At 31.6% G+C, this 27,037-nt stretch overlaps 1 protein-coding gene and 1 non-coding gene across 4 annotated transcripts; both read right to left on the bottom strand.

The window, feature by feature from the left end:
* Positions 1-9,504: 9,504 nt before the first annotated feature.
* On the bottom strand, positions 9,505-11,769 carry LOC112701793 (uncharacterized). Of its 3 annotated transcripts, none has more exons than XM_025752569.2 (2): positions 11,654-11,769; positions 9,505-10,726 (listed from the first exon to the last, which is right to left on the bottom strand). In XM_025752569.2, the coding sequence occupies exon 2, from the start codon at positions 10,707-10,709 to the stop codon at positions 9,603-9,605; it is 1,107 nt and encodes a 368-aa protein (XP_025608354.1). In that variant the 5' UTR covers positions 10,710-10,726; positions 11,654-11,769; the 3' UTR covers positions 9,505-9,602. The 3 variants fall into 3 exon arrangements, with proteins under 3 accessions (XP_025608354.1, XP_025608340.1, XP_025608347.1); XM_025752555.3 differs by lacking the exon at positions 11,654-11,769 and adding an exon at positions 11,008-11,512; XM_025752562.3 differs by lacking the exon at positions 11,654-11,769 and adding an exon at positions 11,004-11,359.
* Positions 11,770-16,534: 4,765 nt separating this feature from the next.
* Positions 16,535-17,306, bottom strand: LOC112701813 (uncharacterized). Its single transcript, XR_011864464.1, has 2 exons — positions 16,845-17,306; positions 16,535-16,760 (listed from the first exon to the last, which is right to left on the bottom strand). It is a non-coding gene; the product is annotated as an uncharacterized protein (transcript).
* Between the last annotated feature and the right edge of the window lie 9,731 nt (positions 17,307-27,037).

Below are 27,037 nucleotides of genomic sequence, written 5' to 3'. Positions count from 1 at the left end.
CGTTATAGAGACACAGGAAATAAGTTTAAAGTAAGGGGTGAAGAGATGAGCCCCTATGACCCTCCTCCTTAGAGGAGCTGACCGTCAAGCTAGTGACGATAAAAAAGCGCTTGTCGGGAGGCAACCCGATAATTTCGTATCCTTAGCTATTTTTATTTTTCGTAGTAGTAGTTTTCTCATTTATTTTATTGAGTTCTTACTAATTTTCTGATCATACAGCTATGTTATTCCAGGAACCGAACATCTCAAGCTCTATAAATATTTCAAAAAAAAAAGAGAGAGCGTATACGACGCGCAAGCGTCACTAACGCGAACGCGTCGATCATGTGTGAGTGAAAAATAAAATTCGATAGAGAGTTGAGTGGGAATGGCGCCGGAACCAAGCCTTTAGCACAAACAACCCACGCGTACGCGTACCCCACACGTGCGCGTCGTTTGTGATTATCGCCATCCACGCGTGCACGTCACTGACGCATACGCGTGACCTGCAAAATCGACGTAAAAGAGTGTTTGGGCAGAGAGTTGTGCTGGCTTGGGGCAAGAAGTGTGCTAAAAGCACAAATTTGGCCACGCGATCGCATGCCTGACGCTAACGCATCATTAAGAAAATGCGCGACCCATGCGTACGCGTGCCGTACGCGTACGCGTCGCTTGCGCCGCCCAGTTTTCTTCTCTCTCTCTCTCCCAATCCTAAAATCTCTCTTATTCTTTTATCCTTTTATTTTTCTCTCCTCATAATCTTCGTCTCTTTTATTTTCAGTTCTTCTTTGCTTGAGGACAAGCAAACCTTTAAGTTTGGTGTTGTTGGACGCTGCGCTTACTGGTTTTCTGGCACAAAAAGGAGGCGAATCATCTTCATTGAGGAGCACAACCTGAAGAATAGAGCAACCGCTAGGATAACTAAGGTGGTTGAGTTTCTTTCATTTTTATTCCTCCCCTCTTTTTCTATGTTATGTTTCGGCTTTCTGCTATTTTGCTTTGATTGTTGTATGATCCTTTATTAGTTAGAATCTTAGGACTAGTTTAGTTTTCTTTTAATTGCTTTAATGCTGAAAAGATGTTTTATGTACCACTCACTGAACTTGAATCTAAAAAGAAAAGAAAAAGAAGTGATATATTGCATGAGAAAGTGAGTTAATTTTAAATAGTCTTATTTACTTAAATGTGGTGGTATTAATTGTAATTCTGAATGCATGATATGGACAGTGCATATTTGAATTTGAATTAAGGGATGTTGATGTATAAGGAACAGGAATTTAGAGAATTATTATGACTTCTCTGAAATAAACAAAAATTTAATCCTTGAAGTAAAAGAAACAGCAAAAGAAAAAAAATAATAAATAAATAAATAATAAATAAAAAAGCAAGGTCCAAGGCTCTGAGCATCAATGACTAGGGAGGTCAGACATGATTAAAAGCTCAAAGAGTTATTTCCCTAGTCACATGCTTGTAGTGTGATTGTGTCAAGTAATCCTTGAGACAGAACACTTAGAGTCGAGACCAAATGCGTTTAACAGAGTATGCCAAAGGCTTTGAACACCACTGTCTGGGAGTAACTGAAAGAAAAATCAGAACTCAAAGAGAGTTCCCCAGTTAAGTGCTTGTGGTGTTTCTGTATCAAGTAACTCTTGAGACAAAACATTTAAAGTCACGGCTAGGCTCAAGGTGCAAAGCACCAAAGAAAAATAAATTAATGCAAATTTTGCTGTGTTCAAGAATTAAACTGAAATATAAAGAATTCATAATATTATCTGGATTCTAATTCCGAATGACATTAACATTTTTCTGATTCAAAGGAGAGTGAGATGCCAAACCTATTCAGGAGTACAGTTATAAACCCCACTATAAAAAGAGACACGAGCTTAATCGAACTCTCATTCTCATGCAAATTCACATCCTAAGCTTATATTAGTTTTGGTTGCTTGAGGACAAGCAACAGTTTAACTTTGGTGTTGTGATGCGTGAGCATCTTGTCTATCTTTTCCTAGTGAATTTGCATCTAATTTGTTGAGTTTAATTAAGAATTAATTATATTTAAGCCACTATAGATGCTATTTTGAGTTTTGTGCAATACTGTTTATTTTAGGTAGCATTCGGCAAAATTTGATGGAGTTTCTGCAGCACAAGAAACAAAGGAGAAGGCTGCGATGAGCGACACGCACGCGTGCCTGATGCGTACGCGTGATATGGAAGTATCCATGGCGACGCGTACGCGTAACTGACGCGTACGCGTGATTTGAAGATCTGCTCAGCGACGCGTCCGCGTGGCTTGCGAAGAAGACCAGCGACGCGTACGCGTGACTGACGCGTAAGCGTGACGGGCGCGATCTGCAGAATTTATAGAAATCGCTAGCATGGATTTTGGGCCACGTTTTGACTCAGTTTTTAGCCCAGAAAACACATATTAGAAGCTGGAGAATGGACAAATCAAGTGGTCTCCACCCATCAGCGGAAGACTTGTTAATTAATTCAAATTTAAATTCAAATCTGATTTTTAGAAAAAGATATTATTTTTAGATAATTAGATAATAATTTATGAGGATTAGTTATAAATAGGAACTATGTACATTTAGACACATACCCAATTGTTACCAGAACCCTTATTTTTTCTTCTCTGAACCATGAGCAACTAATCCTCCATTGTTAAGGTTAGGAGCTCTGTCTATTTTCATGGATTGATTCGTTTGATCTTTTTAATTTAATTCATGTCTTGATTTATATTTCAATAATTGGTTTCGTTCTTTATTTTATGAATATGGGTGGAACGGAAGTATGACTCATGTTCTAATTGAATTCTTGTAAAACTTGGAAAAGCTCTTTACTTTAACAACAGCTTGAAAACATATTATACTGAATTTCTAATTGTTTGTATTTAACGGAATACGTGACATATAATCCCCTTATTTTTGGATAATTAGGATTCTTTTGGCATATAAACTAGAAATTGATCATCACCCTCTAATTGGAATTAATTGACCAAGGAATTGGCAATTAATGAATTTTGAGGAGACTAGGAAGGTCCAAGGAATTAGGGTCTAGTCACATATAGTTTGCCATGAAATTAAATCTTGCATGATTAAATTAATTAGTAATAAAAGTTAATCCAAAAAATAGATAACTCTAAAACCTTAACTGCTTTCTCAATACTTTATTCTCAACTTATTTATCTGCATGTCTTTAATATTCCAAATTTGCTGTTTAATGCTCTTTGAATATCTCAAAACCATTTTCTGCTTGCCTAACTAAGTTAATCCTATCAAACACTATTGTTGCTTGATCCATCAATCCTCGTGGGTTCGACCCTTACTCACGTAAGGTATTACTTGGTACGACCCGGTGCACTTGCCGGTTAGTAGTGTGGGTTGTAAAAAGACCGCACCACCGATCTAAAGACAATTGAACCTTCTTCATCATACACTATTTACCATCGTAATGAATGGATAACAATGAATTTCTTGACATTGTAGCGATAACGTTAACAATGAGGAAGAAAGTAATTAGAGATGTTGTGGCTGCTTCATCTCCAATAGGCCTGCTTGGTGTTCAAATAGAATAAAGAGATGAACAAGGTTTTTTAATTATTAAAAGTTTTTTTTTTAATTTTTAACAGAATTAACGATAGGATAATATTGATACGATTTTAAAACATTAAAGATATAAGTAGGACAATTAATGATACTTTACTCAAGTGAATTTGTGCTAATATAATTTATATTTGATAATTTTATACCAAAATTAAATTTAATATAATGAATATTATTTGAATAATGTTAATTAAAATAACTTTTAGATAGCTAATTATAAAAAAAGATATTATATTAAATTATAATGTTATCTTTTTAAACATGTTTAATTTTTTTGATACTTTATTTTAGTATTTTTTATATAGTATTTTTTTCTAGTATTCTTAACAGTTATAATTTTTTACTGTTATTATTATTTATAGTTAATTTTTTGTTTAATTTGTCTATCTAATGAGATCAATAATTTATATTATAAAAAGATAACAATAATAAATATAATACACAAATAGCTATAATTATAAACTTGTACAATGCCAAATAAAAATATTAACCAAAAAAATAAAATAAAAATAATAAAAATAATAGAAAAAGGAAACTCATATAAACATAAACAAAACAATAATATGTATGATTGATAGGATTGGTATAAAATAAATCATTTTTTCAGGTTCAATGTTAATAAATGATCGCAAAAGCTAAATTTTTTAATTTCATGTGAACATAGTTAGAGTACATAATAACATTTGTATTCATAAAAAAAAGTAACTAAACAAAAAATTGAAATGTTTAAAAAATTTGAATGTATTTTTTAGAATTAATACTCAAAATGACCAATGAAATTTGACTCTAACTCAATTTGGCTCTCTAATTTCCAATTTACCAATTTATACATTGGAATTTTAAGGTGTGGTTCAAGTTAGCTGTTTAATCTATTTTTGTCACCAGAGAGATGACATGGCACGTATAGTTAACACCTAGCTCAATATCTTTGAAATACACTCCCCACACTCCAATCACTCTCACTCTCTCATACATTGCTAGGAGCTCACTCCTCACCCTCAGACACCACCACACCATCAAAGCTCACCTCAGCAACTTGGCCCACCTCGGTTCACCGCCAACGTAGGCTCACTCGTCGCCACGCCTCTTGTCGGATCATATGCATCGTTATCCCTAGAAGAAGAACATTAAACTAAATAAAATCCAAAAATAGAAAAATATGAACAATTAAATCAAATTACCAATACCAATCAACAAAAGTTACACAAAATCAAAATCCTAACTTTGAATGCTTATCAAAAATAAAAAAAGGATAATAGTTACAAGAATGGTCAGCAGAGGGTGAAGTACTACTGTGTTGTTGAATGGTGAGAGTGGCGAGGAGGAGGGTTGAAAGAGGGAGATGGTGACGCGGTGACTGTTGGCGAGGGACACAGTGACACAAGGAGTTCGGAGACAGACATAACAGTGCGACCACTGATAGAGGGGGAGACAGCGACGCGACGGATTCAGGGACGGACATAGTGGTGCGACGAGTTCAAAAATGCAGATGGTGGTGTGATGAATAAGCGACAATGAGGGAGGGTTGGATGGAGGTGTTGCGACAGATTAGAGGGAGGGGTTGTGACATGTTGAGGAGAAAGACAGTGGCGCTCTTGTTGGGAGAGAGGGAGTTACGGCTTGAGAGAGGAGCTACGAGTTGAGAGATCAGGAAGACGATTCAAATTCTTAGAGCTTTCTTTAATTTCATGAGAATGGTAAAGACGAAGAGTGGAAAGGATGGAGGCAGAATCATTACCCTTAAAAGATGAAAAAGGAGAGGTATATAGTAAGATTTGGGTGCCACGTTATTTTTACCAACAACATTTCTGTCAATATCTGCCAACTCTTATTTATAAGTGTGTTCAATAGAAGTGTCTTTGTGATGTGTCTAATAAAAATATCTTTTTTATAACTGTGTTTAATAGAAGTATCTTTATAGATATATTTTTTGGATGTGTCTCTTTATATATATGTTTAAAATATAATAATTAATCATTATTGACAATAAATTAGGCAAATAATATGTTGGTACCTTATATTTTTCCAATTTTTTTAGTAGGAGTACATAAAAAGTACATAGTATATAAAGTGTAATAACTCAACATATATTTTTAAGGGTATTCTTCATTCTCTTCAACAATGAGAATAACTTATTTTTGTCCCTCTCTTAATCTCTTATGGTTCATCAAACCATCAACATCACAACTTGAATAATAATAATCTTTCAAATAAGCAGACGTTTCTTAACTCTTTCAGATTTTCTAGTAATGCAGTCATGTGTGATGTGGTAGTTTTGAGATGCGTACTTCAAAATGTAAAGTGGTGTAGATATTTTTATTAAGGCTCCCGAGAACTACGCATGTTGTGTATGTTTCAGAGTCTTTTAGACACCACAGTAGGGTGGGTGCGTTTCATAATTTCAGAAATACTAGGAGTTCCTCAACTACTTATGGTGGCTTTATTGCTGAATGAGAATGAGGACAACAATGTTGTACTAACAACAGATGACAAACATTCATTGTTTGATGATATCATGTTGAAGTGTAGGTTACTCTTTAGTTTTTCGAACTACCCACCACTATCGTCATGTTACTTAGATTATGTTTTGCTCAATAGTAAATGTAGGCTTATTTGTTATAATTTTTTAAATGAGAGTACGTAAAGAATACATAATACATAAAGTGTAATAACTCAACAGATATTTTTCTGGAGATTTTTCATTCTTTTCTATCATGAGAATAACTTATTTTTCTCCCTCTCTTAATCCTTTCTGGTTCAGCAAATCATCAACATCACAACTTGAACAATAAAAGTCTTTCAAATAAGCAGACGATTTCTTGAATCTTTTCAATTTTCTAGTAATACAATCATGTGTGATGTCGTAATTTTGAGATGCACATACTTCAAAATGCAAGGTATAGATATGTTTGTTAAGCCTCCCGTGAACTACAAACGGTCATGAGTTTTTCCCAAACACCACGGTGGTGGGTCCGCTTGATAATTTTAGAATTACGAGGAGTTCCACAGCCGCTTATGGTTGCCTTGTTGCTGAATGAGAATGAGGACAACGTTGTACTAATACCAGATGATGAGCATCCATTGTTTGATGATGCCATGTTGAGGTGTAAGCTATAGTTTTCCGAACCACACACTATCACCACCATATTATTTAGATTATTTTTTTATCAATAATAGATGTAAGCTTATTTATTATAATTTTTTTAGTGGGAGTACTTAAATAGTACATAATACATAAAATGTAATAACTCAACAGATAATTTTAAAAGGATTTTTCATTCTTTTGATCCATAAGAATAACTTAATTTTCTCTTTCTCTTTCTCCTATTCAAAGTAATAAGACTTTGAAATGTCTGTGAATGTTGTGTTGGACTCGAGGATGATGAATTTGGAGACAGAGTTAAAGCTTGTGTCATCTTATATCAAGCATGTCTAATTCATTGCTGAATATGATAGCATCAAAGACACGGCGAGGGTGGGTTCGAAGGAACCAACCATGGAGATGGCACAGAAGATCCATGGTTACATTTTCAATATAGTAGTGAGATATGCGTGTGAAGGGTTTGGGGATTGTCCCATAAGGGTCTGAAGAAATAAGAAATCTTTCTACCATGGAATATAATTCCTAACACACATAATGACACCAATAATGCTAGCAACACACAATGATGGATCCTTTTTACTTTGTATCTGGAACCAGAACTCAATTGATTTTTGTATGTTCACTTGCAAAATAATGTCAAACAGCATTCATCAACAATTAACACCTTTTTCTATTGAATGAAAAATAAAACTGGGTTACAGTAGAAAATCTACATAACAAATCATTATAATAGAAACTAAAATAATTAATAGTAGATATAAGCTTATTTGTTATTATTTTTTTAGCGAGAATGCATAAAAGTATATAATATATAAAGTATAATAACTCAACAGATAATTTTAAAAGAATTTTTCATTCAGCAATAAAAATAACTTATTTTTCTCTTTCTTTTAATCTCTTTTAGTTTATCAAATCATCAACATTACAGTTTGAACAATTTAAAATATAAAATTTTCTTTACAAAATATAAATTAAATCAATTAAAAATTAAAAGACTAAATTAAATTAAAATCATATTCCAAAGATCATTTTAAATATTAACTCATATTTTTCATATTTCAAACGCCAAACCAAACATAAGTCTTTGCCTACTCACGCCAGTTTGTTGATATCTGTTACTTATTAATAATTAATTAATTAATTATTAATTAAGTGGATATTTAAATTTGTTACTGTCCTTTCATTTATAAATTATTATATAGTGTTTAACTGACACCTAAAAGTGATCAATTTAAAAAATTTTACTAACAAATATATAAATATTAAATTTTTAATATATTTAATATATTTTTTAAAAATACATCTTACTTAAATCCTATAATATAACATAGATATTGGTTCCATTAATTAATCCGTAAACAATTTTATTATGTTATATACCTAATTTTTTTTATAAATTAAGTTTAATTAAATTAAATAATAAAATTTAAAATAATAGTGATTATAATTAATTTTTATTATATTAAACTAATCTAATTTAAAAAATGTGAATGTATAATATTATTCTTATTAAATAGCTTCACTAGTGTTAGTTGTAAAGACACACATATCTACCTAAAGTTATGCCTTACTCATTCCTTTATTTGGCAAAACCAGCATAATATAAAATTATAAATCCTACTACCTGTAAAACATAAAGGAAAACACAATAGACTAGAGCGTAAGAGCGATGCACTATTTCTTTTTCTTACATGGGAGTATAAAATTAAAAGGATAACAATCCATATATGGAATATTAATTTTTTACTTAACTATTCGGAGTTCTGATTACTTAACAATTTAGCTTAGTTAATTCATTCAAGAGATAAAATACTATAGAGCAAACAATAATAGTAATTAATAATTAAAGAGTATATCAAATTTTGGACCATGCTACCATCTTAGCCAAATCTTGACCACAAATATCAATATATTAATTCTCATGCTCATCATAGTTTGGTAAAATTTTTAATTTAAAAAATAACTTATAAAAATTAATTTTTTAGAAGTTATAATATCTATATTTGATAAATTAATTTAAAAATATTTTTTAATAAATACAAATAATAATAAATATATTTAATAAAATAATTTTTAAAATTAAAAAATATTATAATAAAAATTAATATAAGAATTAAATTTAGACATTAATCAACCGTTAGAGGGAAGGGAGCAATGACCCCTCAAAATTAATAATTTATATGTATAAGTCTCTAATTTTTTAGTTTGGTCTCTTTTTAATTTTTAATTTTTCTCTCTTCTTAACTTATATTTTTTATGTTGGTCCCTCTCAAAAAAATTTTTAACTCCGCCCCAGTTATTCAATATATGAAATTATATTAGATTTTTTAATTTTGATAAATACAAGCTAATTTAAAAAAAAAAACTCTCCTTTAGGTACTTTAAAAAATGTCATAATTTTTAAAAAATGCAAATATAAGTACATGAATTCTTTAATTTACCAAATACAAAACAAAATGCATAAGCATCTATTCCAAAAATCTTACCAATCTCAATGGAGACATCAAACTTAAATCTCATAATTTACATTCCCGGGTTCAAGTCTCGATGGAGACAGTGGATTAAGAACCCTCAGATAGAGTGTGTTAAAATGTGTGTGTGTGAGTTGTATGAAAAAAAAAAAAAAAAAACAAAGTAATGGTAACTACCCACACTTTAGGGATGTTCTAACCGCGAGTGTTGAACAAGTGGTTATGGTACTATCCCACACATACCACCTAGCTATGACATAATTTATTACCAACAACTTTAATTAATTAGAAATTAAATCCTTATTCCATTCACGTAATTTGTGACTAAGAATTAATGCACACGCAGTTATAGAAATGAAAATTGTTAAAAAGTTTAATTAGAACTAGAAATATACATTGTTGTTACATTAACCTAGCATGATCTAATTAATTAACATTGTTACCCTAAGGTGGAGTTTGTGTTTCTCTCAAGCAACCTCCAGGAAGAAGGAACTTAAAGTTATGAGCATTCTGAATCAAGTAAGCAGGAAGATGAACTGCAAAAGCAGAAGGGGGAATGGACCCCATCTTCTTGATGATGTCCTTGAAGGTGTACTCTTCAGGGAGCATGTCAAAGAGATCATCACCCCTGCAAATTATGTCCTGAATTCTTGAATGGCTAAGGAACGATTTGTACCTCACACGATCTGCGTGGCTATATGCAGTCATCTTGAACACAAATTCCCACATTTTCCGGAAGCAGAAGCTACAGTGCCACCCTGCATCTGCCAACATAAGGTCAGTCTGCCGCGAGTGCCGGTACTGAGTGTGCTGCGAGTACACATGTGCCGTCGCTCGCCAGCTGCTGTAGTCCACCGGGAACTCGTACGAGTACATGTAGTGCTTAAGCTCAAGGTGCATCAATGGAGGGATTCCATCACACCATTGCAAAAGCTTCAGTGTCTGTGGGCTTGGAATCTCGTCTGTATCAGCCATTATAAGAATGTCTCCATTGGATATCCCTGCTCGCCGGATCAACGAATTCATGGCCGCGCGTTGTCTTCCCTCCAGCAGAAATGGGTCCTCATATGATCCTTGCACTGCAAGTTTTCCCGGGAAGGTGCCATGGACAGTCTTTTCTTTGGCGAAGGCGAATCTTTCTCTGTTTAATTCAAAGTAATGAGGCTTTGGAATGCCTGTGAATGTGGTGTTGGACTCGAGGATGATGAATTTGGAGACATAAGGTTGAAGCTCGTGCCATCTTATATCAAGCATGTCTAATTCATTGCTGAATATGATAGCATCGAAGACGCGGCGCGGGTGGGATCGAAGGGACCAACCGTGGAGATGGCAGAGGTGATCCATGGTTACATTTTCAGCATAGTAGTGAGGTATGCGTGTGAAGGGTTTAGGGGGATTGTCCCATAAGGGTCTGAAGAAATAAGAAATCTTTCTACCATGGAATACAATCCCTAATACACATAATGACACCAATAATGCTAGCAACACACAATAATGGACCCTTTTTACTTTGTATTTAGAACCAGAACTCAATCGATTTTTATTTGCCATTGGATTTGTATGTTCACCTACAAAATAATGCCAACAGCATTCATCAACAACTAATTAATGAAAAATAAAACTGAGCTACAGGAGATAATCTACATAACAAATCATTATAATAGAAACCAAAATAATTAATGAAAAATCGTCCATTTCTATTTTTGTGTACCTAAAATTGGAACAACCTAATGGAGATACATAACAACTATTAAACTACTCAAAATACATTAATTCAGATTTTATCAACAACATCAACAAAATCAATTGTTCCCCTAATAAAGAGGAACAAGAATGAAAACTTACCGACCTATTTAGAAAGAACGAATTTTTTTTCCAGATTCGGGAAGCAAGGTTGAAGTGGGAGAGATGGAACAGAAAGGACCAAAAAGGAGAATGAAAGAGAGTTGAGGGAACCTCCAAGGAATCTTAACAATGGATTCTGTCCCCTCACAGAAACGAACGGATTCACAATAATAAAAAAAAAATTGATAGATATGGCTTTTCGAACTTTGAAAGAGGTATAAGAAAGAGGAAGAAGAAGAAGAGAAACACCGTGAGGGTGAGAGACAAGGTAGCTCTTTCTTTCTCTTTCTCTCTCTGTATCTAGTTAAGTAAAGCATGTTGTTAGCGAGGTTAATGTTACGTTGACAAGTGACAACAACATAATAAGCATGTTAAGCATTCTTAACTACTATGCACTTTCTGAATATGCACCACATGAAGGTGATGACGTGTCACAACGCTAAACGTCGCTTCGGCGGTGAAGCGGCCAGACCCTGCGCCTTCTCCGTCGCGTTAACAATTCATTAATCACTATTTTCTTTGGATCCCTCAACTTCATCTACACTTCATTAAATTACTACTATCTATTATCTAAACTAATTAAATTACCATGAAAGTAATAAAGTAATCATAACCATGCATTTTGTATTCAAATAAAATAGGTAAATTACCTTTTGTACGAAGACCAATCCTGCTGCAAAGTGCAAACTATCAATGCCTGTCTCACTTAATTAAGAAACATTTTGCAACTTCTTCGTATTTCTTCTCTATTCTATAAGAATTACTTATTTTTCTTTGTTGGTGTTTCCTATATATAGAGGGAGTATGCTGTTTATCTTATCTTATTTTAAATTAAATTAAATCATATATATCTGAATTGGGAAATAGATTTAGCTAATCTTATCTTGTTTTAAAATTTAATAAATTTGAAATTCATGGTGGAATAACTAAGTATTTTCAATTATATTATTATTATTATTATTATTATTCTAGTGTTGACAAACAATACAAGAATATATTTGAATTAAAATAATTATTACTTTTTATCAAATTAAATTATATTAAATTAGTTATACTACATTTATTGCATCTTGTATTTCCTTCTTCACTTCTTGACTTCTTTATAGTCCACGCCAATTCAATGTGCAGTAAACTCCATCTTTATTTATTTTAATCATCTTTCCAGAATTAATATATAATATGAAAAATAATTAAGTGTCTTGTTTATTTTTCTTAATATTTAAATATATTATTTTTTTAAAATATTAAAAAGATAAAAAATTCAAAAAAAAATTATTTATAAATTAAAAAAATAATTAAAAAGATGAATTAGAATTCTAAATACTCAACTTCTAATGATTAATCTATCATATTCCTTAGGGTAAACTATAATCAATTCAAATCAACAACTAATAATTAATAAGATCTAAAACAAAATGTGACGGTGCCAACAATTTTTTTTTTTGTTGAACTGGCATTAGTAGATTTTTTTTAAGGCAAAAGAAACACAAAAAAAAAACTAAAATAAAATAGACATATCTAATGTGAACGCGAATCAAATTGGATTGGTTATGGTCAAAATCTCAATTCGATCTGCACTAAAATCATTAGATATAATATCCACATGTTTTAAGAGTAGATCCGATCCGATCTGTACATTTGCGAATCGGTTCGTGTATCGGATATATCCGCAAAATATAAAAAAAAATTTAAAAGCTTATTTTTATTTAAAAAACTTAATAAAGTCCTTTTTTCTATTTTTTTTAAACATGTTTACTCTTAAAATAATATTAAATATACTTTTTTAAAATAATAAAAATAAAATAATACAAAATATATGATAATTATTAGTTAAAATAAAACATAAAAAATTACTTATTTATTTATTTATTTTTGCGAATCCATGGATATGTGGATCGAATATGCGGATACATACAAAAATTTCGCAATCCAATTCTATTAGTGTGCGAATCGGATCTATATCCATAATTTTCGCATTGGATTCGAATAAACACCGCAGATATATGGATCGGATTGGATCCATGAACAGTTGAACACCCATAGACATATCCTTTGCTAAAAACTCAACCAAATCCTACTGGGCAACAACCACTTCATATAAGAAATATTGCAACGCACGGCAGTTTTCGCCATGTAATCTACTGCTGCATTCGCAGTCAGTTGGATTAGAGTCAAATCCACAGTCCAGGATCTGTTACATAGTTTTTGGATCTTGACGGTGAGATTAAGATAAATTCCCGAAGAGTTTTGAACAATAGCATGATACGCATCGATGTAATCCGTCTAACAAATGACCTCTTTAAATCCATAATTTCAAGTCGAACAGAGATCACACAATATGGCAAAAAGCTCACTTCTAACAATATTGACCTCAAGAAAAAATACCTGAACAATCCTTAATCCATTTACGTAAGTGATCTTTATGAATGCACTCAAAATCAACCACATGCCGAAAAATCAAAACACTAGCATCACAATTCAATTTAATCATTGAATTAAGAGGAGAAATTAAAGAAAAGGAAGGAGAATTCGATTTTGCATTCCCATAAAAACAGACATGGCACCAAATTCCTTAGCTACATCTTTAATTAGAAGAATTATCTTAAAAGTATTTCAGGCATCATCATCCTTAAAAACATCATTGTTGCGATCATGCTAAATCCACCAAATTGCCGCGGAAAATAAGCAATTGCTAGCATAAAGGTTAAACTTGGCCCAACTATGAAAATTTCTGCCAATGCCATCTATGTTTCGTCCAATTCCCAAGGCATGCCAAATAGCTTGGACTTTAATGCAATCTATGAAGCAATGCAAGACATCTTCTTCCACCAGGTTGCACAAGGGAAGATTGGAGAGACAGCTAAGCCTCTACGGCAACGGAATCGACTGGATGGCACGACATTTTAAATCCCGAGCCACAAGACAAAACTAGTCGAATAGAAGTTAGCCTGATTTTAAAGTCATTATCAATAGGAGTGAACAATACTCTCTAATTCCAGTGATCGTGGGACACACATCCTTCACCCTCAAATTGTGTTCGTAATATGAACAAAAAGAACAAAAGCAATAAGATAACCATCCGGGTGCCACTTTCCAAACCAAAAGGATTGAGAAAGACTATCGGTGTTTCAAGAAAACCTCTCTTGTATCTTGATCTTAGTTTTTATGATGTCACGCTAAATACCCAAGACACTAATAAAATTCCTGCTCTCCATAAGAACATCCTGACCATATTTAGCCTTCAAGACCCGAACCCAGAGCTTATTAAGACTATGAAGATATTGCCACAAAAGCTTGCCCATTAAAGTCAGACTTATGCATTTCGTATCTCTAATACTTAGGCCATCAAACTTACGAAGAGTAATAACTATCTTTCACTTGACCAGTTTAAGGCATCGCTCATCAACTTGCTCCTTCCACAAGAAAGACCTTGTGATAGCATTAGCTTTTATGCACACAAAAGAAAAAAAAAAGAGAGACTTACGTATGATAAATAGATAAAGCAGAAGTAATAGATTTAATCAAACATAATCTATCAATTCTGTTAAAAAGGTCTACCTTTTCAGTTTGTCAATCTGGACTTAACATGGGGCAAAGTTTTCACAAAGAAGGTTCTAAAAAAACGTGAATGTCTAATGTTAACGCCTACATAATTTTCTTTGTTAAATTGACATCGGTGAATATTATTTGATCGCAGCGTAACATATATTAAAACAATCCGATACATACTTGCATACACAAAAATGACAAATAAAAAAATTAAAAAAATAATATATAAATTTTAATTGAGTAATACTATAGGCCAGCATAATTTATTATTTTTAATCTGTAGTTAGTCAATAATATTTAAAATTTAAAAATATAAAGTTGAACTATTGAGCTAAAGATGTTGGACCATTTTACTTATAGTTAATTGTAAAATCTGAAATTTGATATCACTAACCTAATTGGTTTTTTCTCTCTTAAACACCAAAATGAGCTAGTTTTAAAAGTGTATTTTCTTTGTAACATGTATATTAGGGGTGTTAAAACAGGTTGAATCCGTCAGGCTAACTCGCCGAATTTCCTAAAAAGGCGAGTCGAGTTAAGATTTGATATCTACCAAATCCGCACCATCAAAATTGCGGAGTTTGGCGGTGCAGATCGGCCCATCGGGTCAAATTCTTTATTTTATTTTATTTTTTATTAAATTAAAAAGTGATTACTGCTATAAAATTAATAATTATATACTTTTTAAATATTTTTTATTTTTATTCTTCTTTTAATTATTAACGTTATTTATTTTATTTTATAATTTTGTATATATGCTTAAATTATGTGATTTATTTTTTAAAATAAAGATGATTTTATTGATAAATATTATTTTGAATAATTTTATTAAATTTAAAAATTAAAAAAATTTATATTATAATTTACTTATTTTTTATTTATATTTGATTTTTTAATTATTATTTTTTTATTAATTTTAATGAATTTTTTAAAAAAAAATCAAGCGAGATAGCGTGCGGATTTGCTAATTCGCTATAAAGTGGGACAATTTAGCATTTTAAATCTATTTTAATTTGTGGAAAGGATTGATCCGTTCCTTTTATGGCACAGACCTAGGCGAAACGGGAGAAGTTGGGGCTGGTTGGCCTGCTTTGCCCCCCTAATAGATATACATGTAAAGATTACAAAACCTTAATAAATTAAACCTCCTTTTTTTCGTCATGGATCGAGCTCCTTTGTTGCTACCCGCGGCCGTTTCGGTCCATGTTCTTTTGTTGCTTTCCAAACCCAACAAAATCTTATGCATTTTTCAACTTTTGAAAGCCCAAGTTAAGCTTGAGAAATCTCATCATTAAGTCCGTTTACGTCTCAAAAAAACCCCTCATGGCGGTGTATTCTTTCGTATACATAGTTAATTTTGTTTTATTTTTTTCTACTCCAACATGCAATCAATTCTTTAACCAAAATGGTAACAATGGAATTAGTTGCATGACCTAAAAAAAGTGATGTGAATTTGAGTCAACAGCTACTTTTGATGTTAATTAAGAATTAAGAATAAGTTGAACTAAATAGTTAAATATCAAAGACTACAAATTAGTCGTTAACTTTCAACCACCGACGGTTACTATTCATATTTAAATGCCTAAAAAATAAATGTCCAAAGAAAAAGGCCTAAAAAATGTTAAAAATTAAATGTTGATGTTGAAGAAGTTGGGTTAAATTAGTTTATCTTTTATTTATTTCGACACTTAAAAAATAAACACTACTCCTATTTACCATGGTTGAGAAGCAAGAGTGAAATGAAAAATTAACACAAGATTATAAAAAGTAAAAACTCAAGCTTTCATACCTTTGGTAAGAAAAAAAACTCCCTCGGATGCTTCGATAATATTTATCTTTTTGATAGGAAGCGAGGATTTGCTTAATTTGAAGTGGAGAGATATGAGAGATGGAGTGGAGTCCTCTTATAGTCTTATGTTTTGGTTGATATTTCAGCTTGTTTGTTCGGAGATATTTAAGATAGTTGGTGATAAGATCGAAGATATTACAATTATAGCATATAAATTAACTAACTAGTCAGACAATACACAATTGATAATATAAAAATTTACCTACACTTATCTTCTTATGAAATTGATGATTAAAAATTATTTGATAATAATTTAGCCAAACATATTAAATTATCTAATAATTTTTAATTATTAGTTTCGTACGATGGTGGTGGTGGTTCAGAGCAGTTTGAGACGCTGCGCAGAGTTAAGGAAAGTTCTGCATTAGAACGAGAAAATGAGGTTAAGTAAGTATAAAGGGGTTATTTAGAGAAGAAGAATAATTAATGAAGTGGGTACTTGCCTCCATGGGACATCTTTGGCGAGAAGCCAATGGCCTTGTTGGTCCTGAAAAAGGAGGCGATAGGAGTTTGAGAATTGATGAGGGGGTTTTCCAAACATGTGGAGCAAGGCATGGTTAAGGGTGTGAAATGAATGGTGCATGGTGAGGTCAACCTTTCTTGCAATCCCTACACCTTCCATCTTCACCTTCACGTACATCCTATGCCGTTTCTTCCTCCATGAGTGGCCAGGAGTTAACGGAAGGAGACACAGAGTGGGATGTGTAACCTCTTCCTCCTCCATATCATCATTAGAGCCTGCACAAGGAGAATTGCTTGGGAGAGCAAGACCGAGTTCAAGATCCCATTTATCCATAATTGCATGCCACTAATCACCAATGCTATTGCTACCTATCTATCCTAACTATCTATTTATAACGAGAAAGTATAAGAAGTTAATGGCCTAAGCGTACAATGTGTACAATAAAAGTTCAGGAAGTATTAGATATATGAACATTAGTGTTTCATTATCCTGTCAGGTTATGCTTATGAGTGAATTCATGACATAGTATTAAAGTTCTAGATCCGAAAGGTCAAGAATTCGATCCTTGGTGAATTTCATAAATGTTGGATAACAAAAAATATTAACAAAAAACATCTAGAATTTATCTTTTTTATTTTTTATTATTTATTGTAATAATTAATAAATAATAAATAGGATAAATTTTAATTTTTTTTGTCTTCTAACATTATCGTTTATAGTATTATTCCCTAACATAATACTAGTAAAACAAAAAAATAGTTTAAATTTATTATATTTGGCAAATTTAAACTGTTTTAACAGATTATTTTATTTTAAATTTTTTTATTGATTATAATATCTCTCAAATCGACAGATTAAAGATTAATTTGTCATAAATTTAAGTTTTATTTTTTTAAATTTAATATTTAATTTGGTCTATGAAAATTAAAATTTGACTCAATTTAATTCTCAAAATTTCAATAGACTCAAATTGGATCCCAAAATTTATAATCATATCTCACATTAATTTTTGAGCTAATTGAGTTATTAAAATTTTTGAAAGTTTGACTATTATTCCGAAAGCCTCAATTTTCAAATTGAATTTATTATTGTTGTCTTTTTTAGGATGCTAGAGAGCCAGACAACCTTATAAGAGGTTTAATATATATCAGCCATATGAAATCAAAGATAAACGATAAAAAATTCAAATTTTGACAAATTAATATGTAAAATCAATATCTCATTTACGAAAATTAATTAAAAAACTCATACAAATTTTTTTGTTTGAAATAAATGGTTAAACACAATATATAAGGTGGAGTATCAATATAAAAGTACTAGTAAGATAAAATAAACTAATTTTTAATTGTTTTTACCAATATCATCAACAACTCAAGATTAAATATCATTTTACTCTTTGTAACTCCTAATCGATTTATTGACTATTTCCGCAACACCTATTTCTTGATTCTTAAATATTCTATTATTCCTTTTCAACAAAGTGCTCCAAATGATAATAATAAAACCAAATTCACCAACATTTTATCAATTCCTGTGTACGATTGACTCCTAAACCACGTAAACTTATGAGCATTCAGTTTTATATTCACCAATTTCATATCCTGCATCCATGTTTTAAAATCTTTCGCTGTTGTTGTTAACACACTAGTGTCTTTTCTTTATTCTAACTGCACAACCTCATTAAAGTCATCCATGTAGCAAAGAAAAATTTGATATATTTTCAATAAAAAACCCAACTCTCTCTTATATAGGCACCATATACTAAGCAAACCGCACAATAAAAATAATTGTTTGTCAATATAGATTATTATTATAAATTTTAAAATTTAAATTAAATTAATTACAATTTAAGAAATCAATTTAAATTTGAACTCAAATTTAAAAATTAAAGTGCGAAATTAAGTATTAACTCATTATTTGTTATACGAGTAAATGGTCAAATTAGTCCGTGAAAAATCACTTATTTTTCAAATGGATCCTTAAAAGATTTTTTTAATCAAATTTGTCCTTTAAAATTTTTAAATTAATCATGTTAGTCCTTCTGTTATTTTGTTTGTTGATAGTGTCAAAATTTGCTAATGTGGTACGTTAAATGACATCCTAACATACACCTAAAACTCTTAATTGACTATTAACATAATTAGTTTATAAAATTAGATAAAATTAACTCCAATTAAAAAATTATAATGCTTCAAATTTTCTCTATAATTAAATTTTTATTTGATCTAATTTTATAAATTTATTATATTAATAGTTAATTAAAATTTGTAAATGTGTATAAAAATGTCACTTAATATATCATATTAATAAATTTTGATAACATTAATAAAAAAATGATAAAAAATTAATATAACTAATTTAAATTTTTTAAAAAATAAATTTAATTAAAAAATATATTAAAAAATAAATAATCTTAAAAAGACTACTTTAATTATTTACTCTTTATTATACTATATAGAAATACAAAAGAAGGCAATGAAGAAGCGTGGACAAAAGAGTAAATGTGTCCGTATCAATGCTTCTCCTTTTGCCGACCCGCACCCACACTGCCACACAACCCTTCAAAGTTGTTTACTACTTCTTTCTTCGAGTGAGAGACACGCTCCCTTCAAGGAGAGTGAGCCAAACCATATTCTCTAACTTGCCTTACGCTTACACAACTTCAAGTCAAATCAAACTCATTTGCCCCACCACTCTCTTGCCCTCCTCTTTCTCTCTCTTATTATAATAAAGAATAAATAAATATTTTGTATCCATAAAAAATAAAAACAATGATATATATATCACATTAAATTAATATTAAATTTATATTTATATAAGATATTTTTTATGTAACAAAAATATTTTTTTAAAAAAATTAAAATTCCATATAAAATATTTTTGTCATACAAAATTTTTTTATATGAATATAAATTTAATTTTAACCTAATATAAATATATATATCTCAATATTTTTATTTTTTATAAATACAAATAATTATTTATTCTTATCATAAACTCTAATTATTAATAACAATATATGCTGTGCTATATTGTTTGAGATAATCTAAGTACTTTATTACTTTTACAGTACTAATCAAATCATTAAGTTAATTAGATTCTGCGGTTGCGAATCAAGGTATGAATACAACACATATTTTGCTCCCCACATCACGATCAGAGTGGTTGTTGGTGTCAGTGATTTGTTGTTAGGGTTTGAGGAAGAGGAATATATAGCACGCGGATTCCACGTGATTCCCAGCATCCTGGGCCTTATAACAAAATTTGCAAACGGAATTAAAACCACTCGTGAAGGCTTCTTTCAACTTTGAAGCTCGTGTGGTGAAATGGTCCAACCCACAATAACAATTAACAAAGGTCAAGCTATAGGACCACTTGTCTTGTAATGTATGTCTAATTTAAAAAATGATCGCCTCACATCAATTCCAAACATCCAATTTTCTATCATCGTAAGAGTAGCTTCATAAAACCCTCGCTCCTTTCAGTTGTCAGCGTTCATTCCCGATTTTCTTTTAAAAATTTAATTTGATTCATGTTTCTAGAAATTAAATTGGTTATGAATAAAACATTAGTGATAAATTTGTATATAGATACATGATGTGTTGTTCACAATTATATCAGAAACGTGCAAAATACTGGTAACGTTTTGCAGGCGTTAAAATAAAAAAAATACAGGTCCTACAAAACGCAGGCTGTCATTGGTGAGGGAAAAGAACCAGCAAACAAAACGTGTCCTGCATGCCGACAGAAGCAAGTGTTGACCAACTTGGAATTGCGCGCCACGTGTTTTCGAAGAGTGTTCATCTTGGTTTTTATAAGCGAAAAACTGAAAGAGAAGCAAAGTTAAAAACTAGTTACTGAAATAAAGTGAGAACTGAAAAATAGTTAAATGAGAATGAAGAAGGAAGAGTTAACTGTGAAGGAGCTTGCTGAAGAAAAACAACTGCACGGTGTAGAAAAAAAATGGTGCATGACTATAGTATTATACCAAACCAGAAGATCATATTATTGAGTATTTAGATCATTCTCAATTTGTAAGTAATTTATTTTAATATTTAACAATAAATATATAGATTTATTCGAATTTTTTTTATTTGTATTGTAATTAGTAGTATTAGAATTATTAATATTATTATAACTAATATTATATTGTTATTTATTTCTCATTACTGTTTAATTTTTTTAATATTGTTATTATATTATTATTGTTATTAATAGGCAAATTAATCTCTGTATTGTTAGCGACGTTGTTGTTGTTGTTATTATTATTATTATTATTATCCCATGTTAATAAGAATAATTTATTAATAATTTATAATAACAATAATGTGTAATAATTTATTATTATTTTTTAGAGATTCATTATTATTTTTTATAATAATAACAATAATAATAATAATAATAATAATAATAATAATAATAAACGGTTTTTTTAATAATGTTTAACTAAAAAAATTATTATGTTTAATACTTTAGTAATATTTTGTAATAATAATTAGGGTAAGTACTGAAATCGTCCTAAGGTTTGGGGTGAAAATCAAAATCGTCTCCGATATTTTTTTGTTATTAAAATCATCCTCAACGTTACAAAACGTTATAAAATCGTCCTTTTTCACTTTATTTTTTTACCATATTACCCTTCATTATTAATAAAAATAATTAAAAATAATATTAAAAAATTAAAACAAACTCTCCCCCTCCCTTCCCCTCCCATAACTCCCTCAGCCAACTCCCTCACCTCCCACCTCTCACCCCTCACTCACCCAATCTCCTTCCACCTCCTCCTTCTCCTTTTTCTCACCATTCATTACTCATAACAAAACAAATTAACAGCAACATTCACAAAACAAAAAAATCAAAAGCAGAAGAAGCATAACAATTTCAATAATCACATCAATTTCAATAAATAATAATTCAATAATCATCAACTACAATTCCAATTTTCAGATCCAAAAGTTCAATAATCATCAAGTTACAATTTCAGAAGCTGAAGTTTAAGCAGAGCAGAGGAAGAAGCAGAGGCAGTCACAGAACCCCTCATTGTAACCCCCCACTCCTCAACCCCTCACCCCCTTCTTCATCACCACTAACCCAATAACCCCCAATTTCCTTCTTCATCACCAAAATAAATAAAAAAATTCAGCAACAACATCAATCACAAAATAATCACAAAATTAGCAAGAATCCATCATCAATCATATATATGTTCTTCAAAAATTAAAAAAAATAAAAAGAAAAATAGAAAGAACGAAGGGGCGGCGGCGGGTTGGGCGCACGGGTTGGACGCAGGGGTGAGGGGGTGAGGGAGTGAGGGAGTGGGGTGAGGGGGCGAGGGAGTGGGAACTAGTGATGATGGAATTGGGGGTGGGTTTGGGGTGGAGGGAGAGACGAAGGGATGCTGGGTGTGGGTGGGGTGGGGTTTTATTTTTTAATATTATTTTTATTAATAGTTAAGGGTAATTTGGTCCAAAAAAATAAAAAAGGGCGATTTTATAACGTTTTGTAACGTTAAGGATGATTTTAATAACAAAAAAAGGTTGGGGACGATTTTGATTTTCACCCCAGACTTTAGGGACGATTTCAATACTTAACCCTAATAATTAATACTGTATGTTAATAACAAACCGTTTATGTTATAGATAATATAATAAATGGTTATTATTATTGTTATTATTGTTATATTTGAGTAATTATTATTATAATTAGAGAGTTATTATGATTATTTTATAATACTGATTATGATAGTGAAAATAAGTTATTTTTAATAATTAATAATACTATTTAATAAATAATAGATAAATATTTATGTTTTTTAATAATTTATTATTATGTTTTAAGATAATAATAATAATACTGTTTAGTTGTTGTTGGTAATTTTTTTGAACAAATTATTAATCGATATTATTTAGAATGTAATAATTATCATTTTTCTTTTTGCATATTATCAGAAATTTGTTGCCCTGGATCCGCCAAATACCTTTAACGAGGTAGCTGCAGCGACATTGGTATTGACTGGGTTTCAACACGTTTTGCGAGTAGGCGAAATGAAAGGTCATTCTCCACTACTGAGTCTGCCGTCTCGCCCTCGACTATGACAAATGCAATAGGCACAATGTTTTGATTCCCATCTTGTGCAACCGCTACCAGAAGTGCACCTTTATATTTTCCGTACAGGTGCGTGCCATCAACTTGCACCAGTAGCTTGTAGTGTCTAAATGCTACAATACACGGATAGAAGTTCCAAAAAATGCGGTGCAAAACTCTTACACCTTGAACCTCCTCAGTCTCACGGTAAACAGGGAGCGTTTTGATTTGAAGACGAGACTTGGCATTTTAACCGTCATTACTTTCAACCATACTGGCAGAGTCTGATAAGAAACTTTCCAATCACCGAAAACCTTGGCAACAGCTTTCTGCTTTGCCAACCAAGTCTTGCGGTAACTGACAATGTAGTTGAACCTGGATTGAACTTTTGCAATTACAGACTTCACCTTTATCGAGGGGTCTGATTCGACCAATGACCTAATGGCATCTGCAATTGTGTCTGAGTCCAACTTGGCATGATCTTGTGATATCGTTCCCATGGTGCACGTGTGCTTGCCATTGTATCTCCTGATCTCCCAACAAGCTTTCTTTCGAATTAAGCTAGCCCGGATAAGCCAATCGCACCCTGCACCATACCCCTTGCATTTCGCATAGAACGTCTGTGGCTCAGACTCATACACAATGTAATCAACTCCTCTAGAGATAGTGTAGATTTTGATTGTAGATATCACCGACTCTCTCGAACCAAATTCCATTCCAACACTAAACTCGCCATCTTCTGCCGCAGCGTTGCCTTCACCTACGACATGTGCACCACCATCAGTCAGACAAGGCAAATAAAATAAACACTGTAGGAAACTTGAGTTAATAATCATAACATACCCGTATTCGCATACTCAGAAAATTTCGGGGCATGCATGGCTTCGAGATCTAGAGTCCGCATAAAAGACGGAACACCAAACGGGTGTTGGCTTACAATCGCATTCGCTTCATTTTGCACCTCCGGATTGCCTGCCAAGTCTTCGTCATCGTTTTCGTCATCAACTTCATAGTTAGCTTTGAACTCCTCTTCACTGTCATTATTATCTTCTTCCCAATCTATATCCCCAAACTCATCAACGTTGACCTCCTCGCCGACTGCGCCCGACCCTGACTGCTGTTCAAACTCAACGTACAACTATATCATCGGCACGTGAAATCAAGTTTCTTGATAAATACAGAACATCTGCTGCATACTGGCATCGTCAGTGATGGGCATTAATTGAAACTATATTAGCCCACCAAATACTTGCACAAGACTTCTGTATAAAAGGTTGCTCACCCTTTTTAAAAATGTGGCTTTGAATGTTATTATAAAGCCCATTTTGCAACTCGACAAAGCTCATGGTACATGAAATAGCAAATGACAATGGACATTCACAAACAAAAGTCACTCCTTCATATGTGTTTGGTATAACTTCACCATTATAATATACTTACGAATTTGCAATATTTTCCATAACTTCAACCTCAACTACTCCGATTTTTTTTGACACACCTAACTGCCAAAAAAAACTAAGAACTATAACATATATATTCGAAAGAAGAGTATGATGAGTAGAATGTGAGTGAGGCCATTTGGGCGAGAATTACTTCGTATTTATAGGCAGGCCTCTTCATTAAAATATTTTTTTCTCAACAAAACACAACTTGCATTTTTCATTTTTCAAAAAATAATTTGACAACGCGAAAATTGCAGCCTGCGTTTGCTTTCCCCCCCCAAAAAAAAAGCTGACACTCAGCACAAAACGCAATCTGCGTTTTGTTATTTCGAAAAAAAAATTTAACCCATCACAAAACACAGGCCGCGTTTGGGTTAAAACAAATAATTTTTTTTTGAAAAGCCTGTAGAAAGCAAAACGCAACCCACGTTTGTTCCCTTTCCTGAACAAAAAAAAAAAAGAGGCCAAAAGTAAAATGCATTTTACGTTTTACACCTGACACCATAGCATGGAAAAATTTGTCCATGCGTCCATTACATTGAACAACACCAACCTTTGTTCCATATAAAAAAATGAGCCTCATGTTTCATAAGAATTTTGTTTATTTTTTCTTTTTCTCTAATCAAAAGCAGCAAGTTTACCATTTAGATTAACACGTATGGTTAATATTACAAGTGTGAGGAGTAGTGTATGAAATTAATTTTACATTAAAAAGAGCAACAAAGAGTGAGGAGTTTATAAAATGAGAAACTCATTAACTTACAACCTTAAGGTTTTGAGTTGGATGTGGTGTTTTCTCATCTTATGTTTTTCTCATCTTTATATATTTATGTATATGGGTTAAGTACGATTTTGGACCATAATGTAGAGACCAAAAATTTATTTCGTCTCTGACCTTTTTTGGCTACAAAATGGTCCCAAAGGTTCTAGTTTGTTTTAAAATCATCGTTCGGACGAAAATATCCTTCCCTTTCTTCCTCAAAATCAACAAAAAACAGAAGCACAAGCTGAAGCTGAACCAGAAGCGGAAGAACAATAACAACAATGAATCATGTATACAGTTAACTATTAACAGAAATTCAATAACCTAAGCTAATTCTATCAAATCTAAACTAATTCAACAACAATAATAATTCAACAACAACTTTCAGCAATTCAATACCCACCTAAAATTAACTAACAGAAAATTAAAATTCATCTAAACAAATCCAAAATCAAATCAAGGAACTAACACTAACCAAAAATAGAAATTGAAAGCAAAATGGTAACCTAGATTATAAAAATAGAAAACAGAAAAGAGGGGACAAGGGAGGCAGTGGTGGAGCGCCAGTGGTCTGGGCATGATGAAAAGGGGCTGGAGGTGGCCAAAGAATGTGCTAGCCGAAGCAGAAGAGGTGGCAGGCCTAGAGGCGGCTGTGAGTGGATAGAGAACTAAAAACAGAGGCTGAGCCAGATTTCACTTGTCAAAGCCATGAAGAACTGGGAGTGGCCAAATAGAAGTAGGGCATAGATGAAGTGCGGAAAGGAGAGAGAAGAGGAATGTGATGGGTTCGTCGGCGGCACGGCGATGACGGGGCTGCGGCGAGGGCACAGAAAAAGGGGAGAGGGGAAAGAGAGAGAGAAAAAGAAAGAAAGAGGGACGATGAAGAAAGAGGGGAGAGGAGCAGCGACGGCGGCAGCGAGGATCAGCGGCGGTGGCCCTTCCCCTTCCCTTCCCTACCTTCCCTTCCCCCTCTTCTAAACCAACTCTCCCTCCCCCTCCAGCGTGCGTGATTCCCTTCCCCTTTTCTGTCTTATTCACATTTTTTTTTTGTAGTTAGGGGAAGTTTTTGGAATAAAAATGAAAATTTTGGTAAAAAATGACGATTTTAAAATAAATTGGAACTTTTAGGACTATTTTGTAGCAAAAAAAAAGTCAAAGATGAAATAAAATTTTGACCTCTACGTTAGGAACCAAAATCGTACTTAACCGGTTAACCCTATGTATATTTAATATGTTATTTTACATATTTTTTAATTTATGTTTTTATACAAATAACTAATTGGTGTTAATTTTTTATGAACAATGATATGATTAAAATTTATTTATTATTAACTAAGATAAAGAATTTATTTATATTTATATTATTTGCATATAATTTAAATGTGAATAGATAATATGTTAATTTAGAATACAATAATAGCTACTTTTGAAACAATTTATATGATATACCATTACAAATAAAAAAGGATAATTACTCAAATATAAAGACATTTTCATATAACAATAATAAATAAAGATTCTTGAATAATTTGATATATTAATTTAATTATTAATATAAAAAGATGCTATTATTAGTAATTAAAAAGGATGTAGTATTTATTTATGTCATAATTATTATTTTTAGTAATTATTTACATAAAAATATCTCATACAAAAACTTTTAAAATATAAATACATATTATATTAAATAATTCAGTCAAATATATTAAATAATTATTTTTTACGTAAAAATAATTATCAATAATTATTTTTACATAAAAATATGGGATTTTTTTAAATAAATAATTTAATTATTTTAATTATCAAAATTAATAATTGGGCAATTTACTGTTATAAATAAACTGGCCATCAATATTATCAGAATACAAATTTTGCAAAATAGAT

Source organism: Arachis hypogaea, chromosome 1, assembly GCF_003086295.3.
Source record: "Arachis hypogaea cultivar Tifrunner chromosome 1, arahy.Tifrunner.gnm2.J5K5, whole genome shotgun sequence".
Lineage (NCBI taxonomy): Eukaryota > Viridiplantae > Streptophyta > Magnoliopsida > Fabales > Fabaceae > Arachis > Arachis hypogaea.
This window is presented reverse-complemented; position numbering and strand designations above follow the sequence as displayed.

Bases quoted from the DNA above. Each gene is read 5' to 3' on its own strand.
- LOC112701793 (XM_025752569.2), bottom strand. From the start codon at position 10,709: ATGGCAAATAAAAATCGATTGAGTTCTGGTTCTAAATACAAAGTAAAA.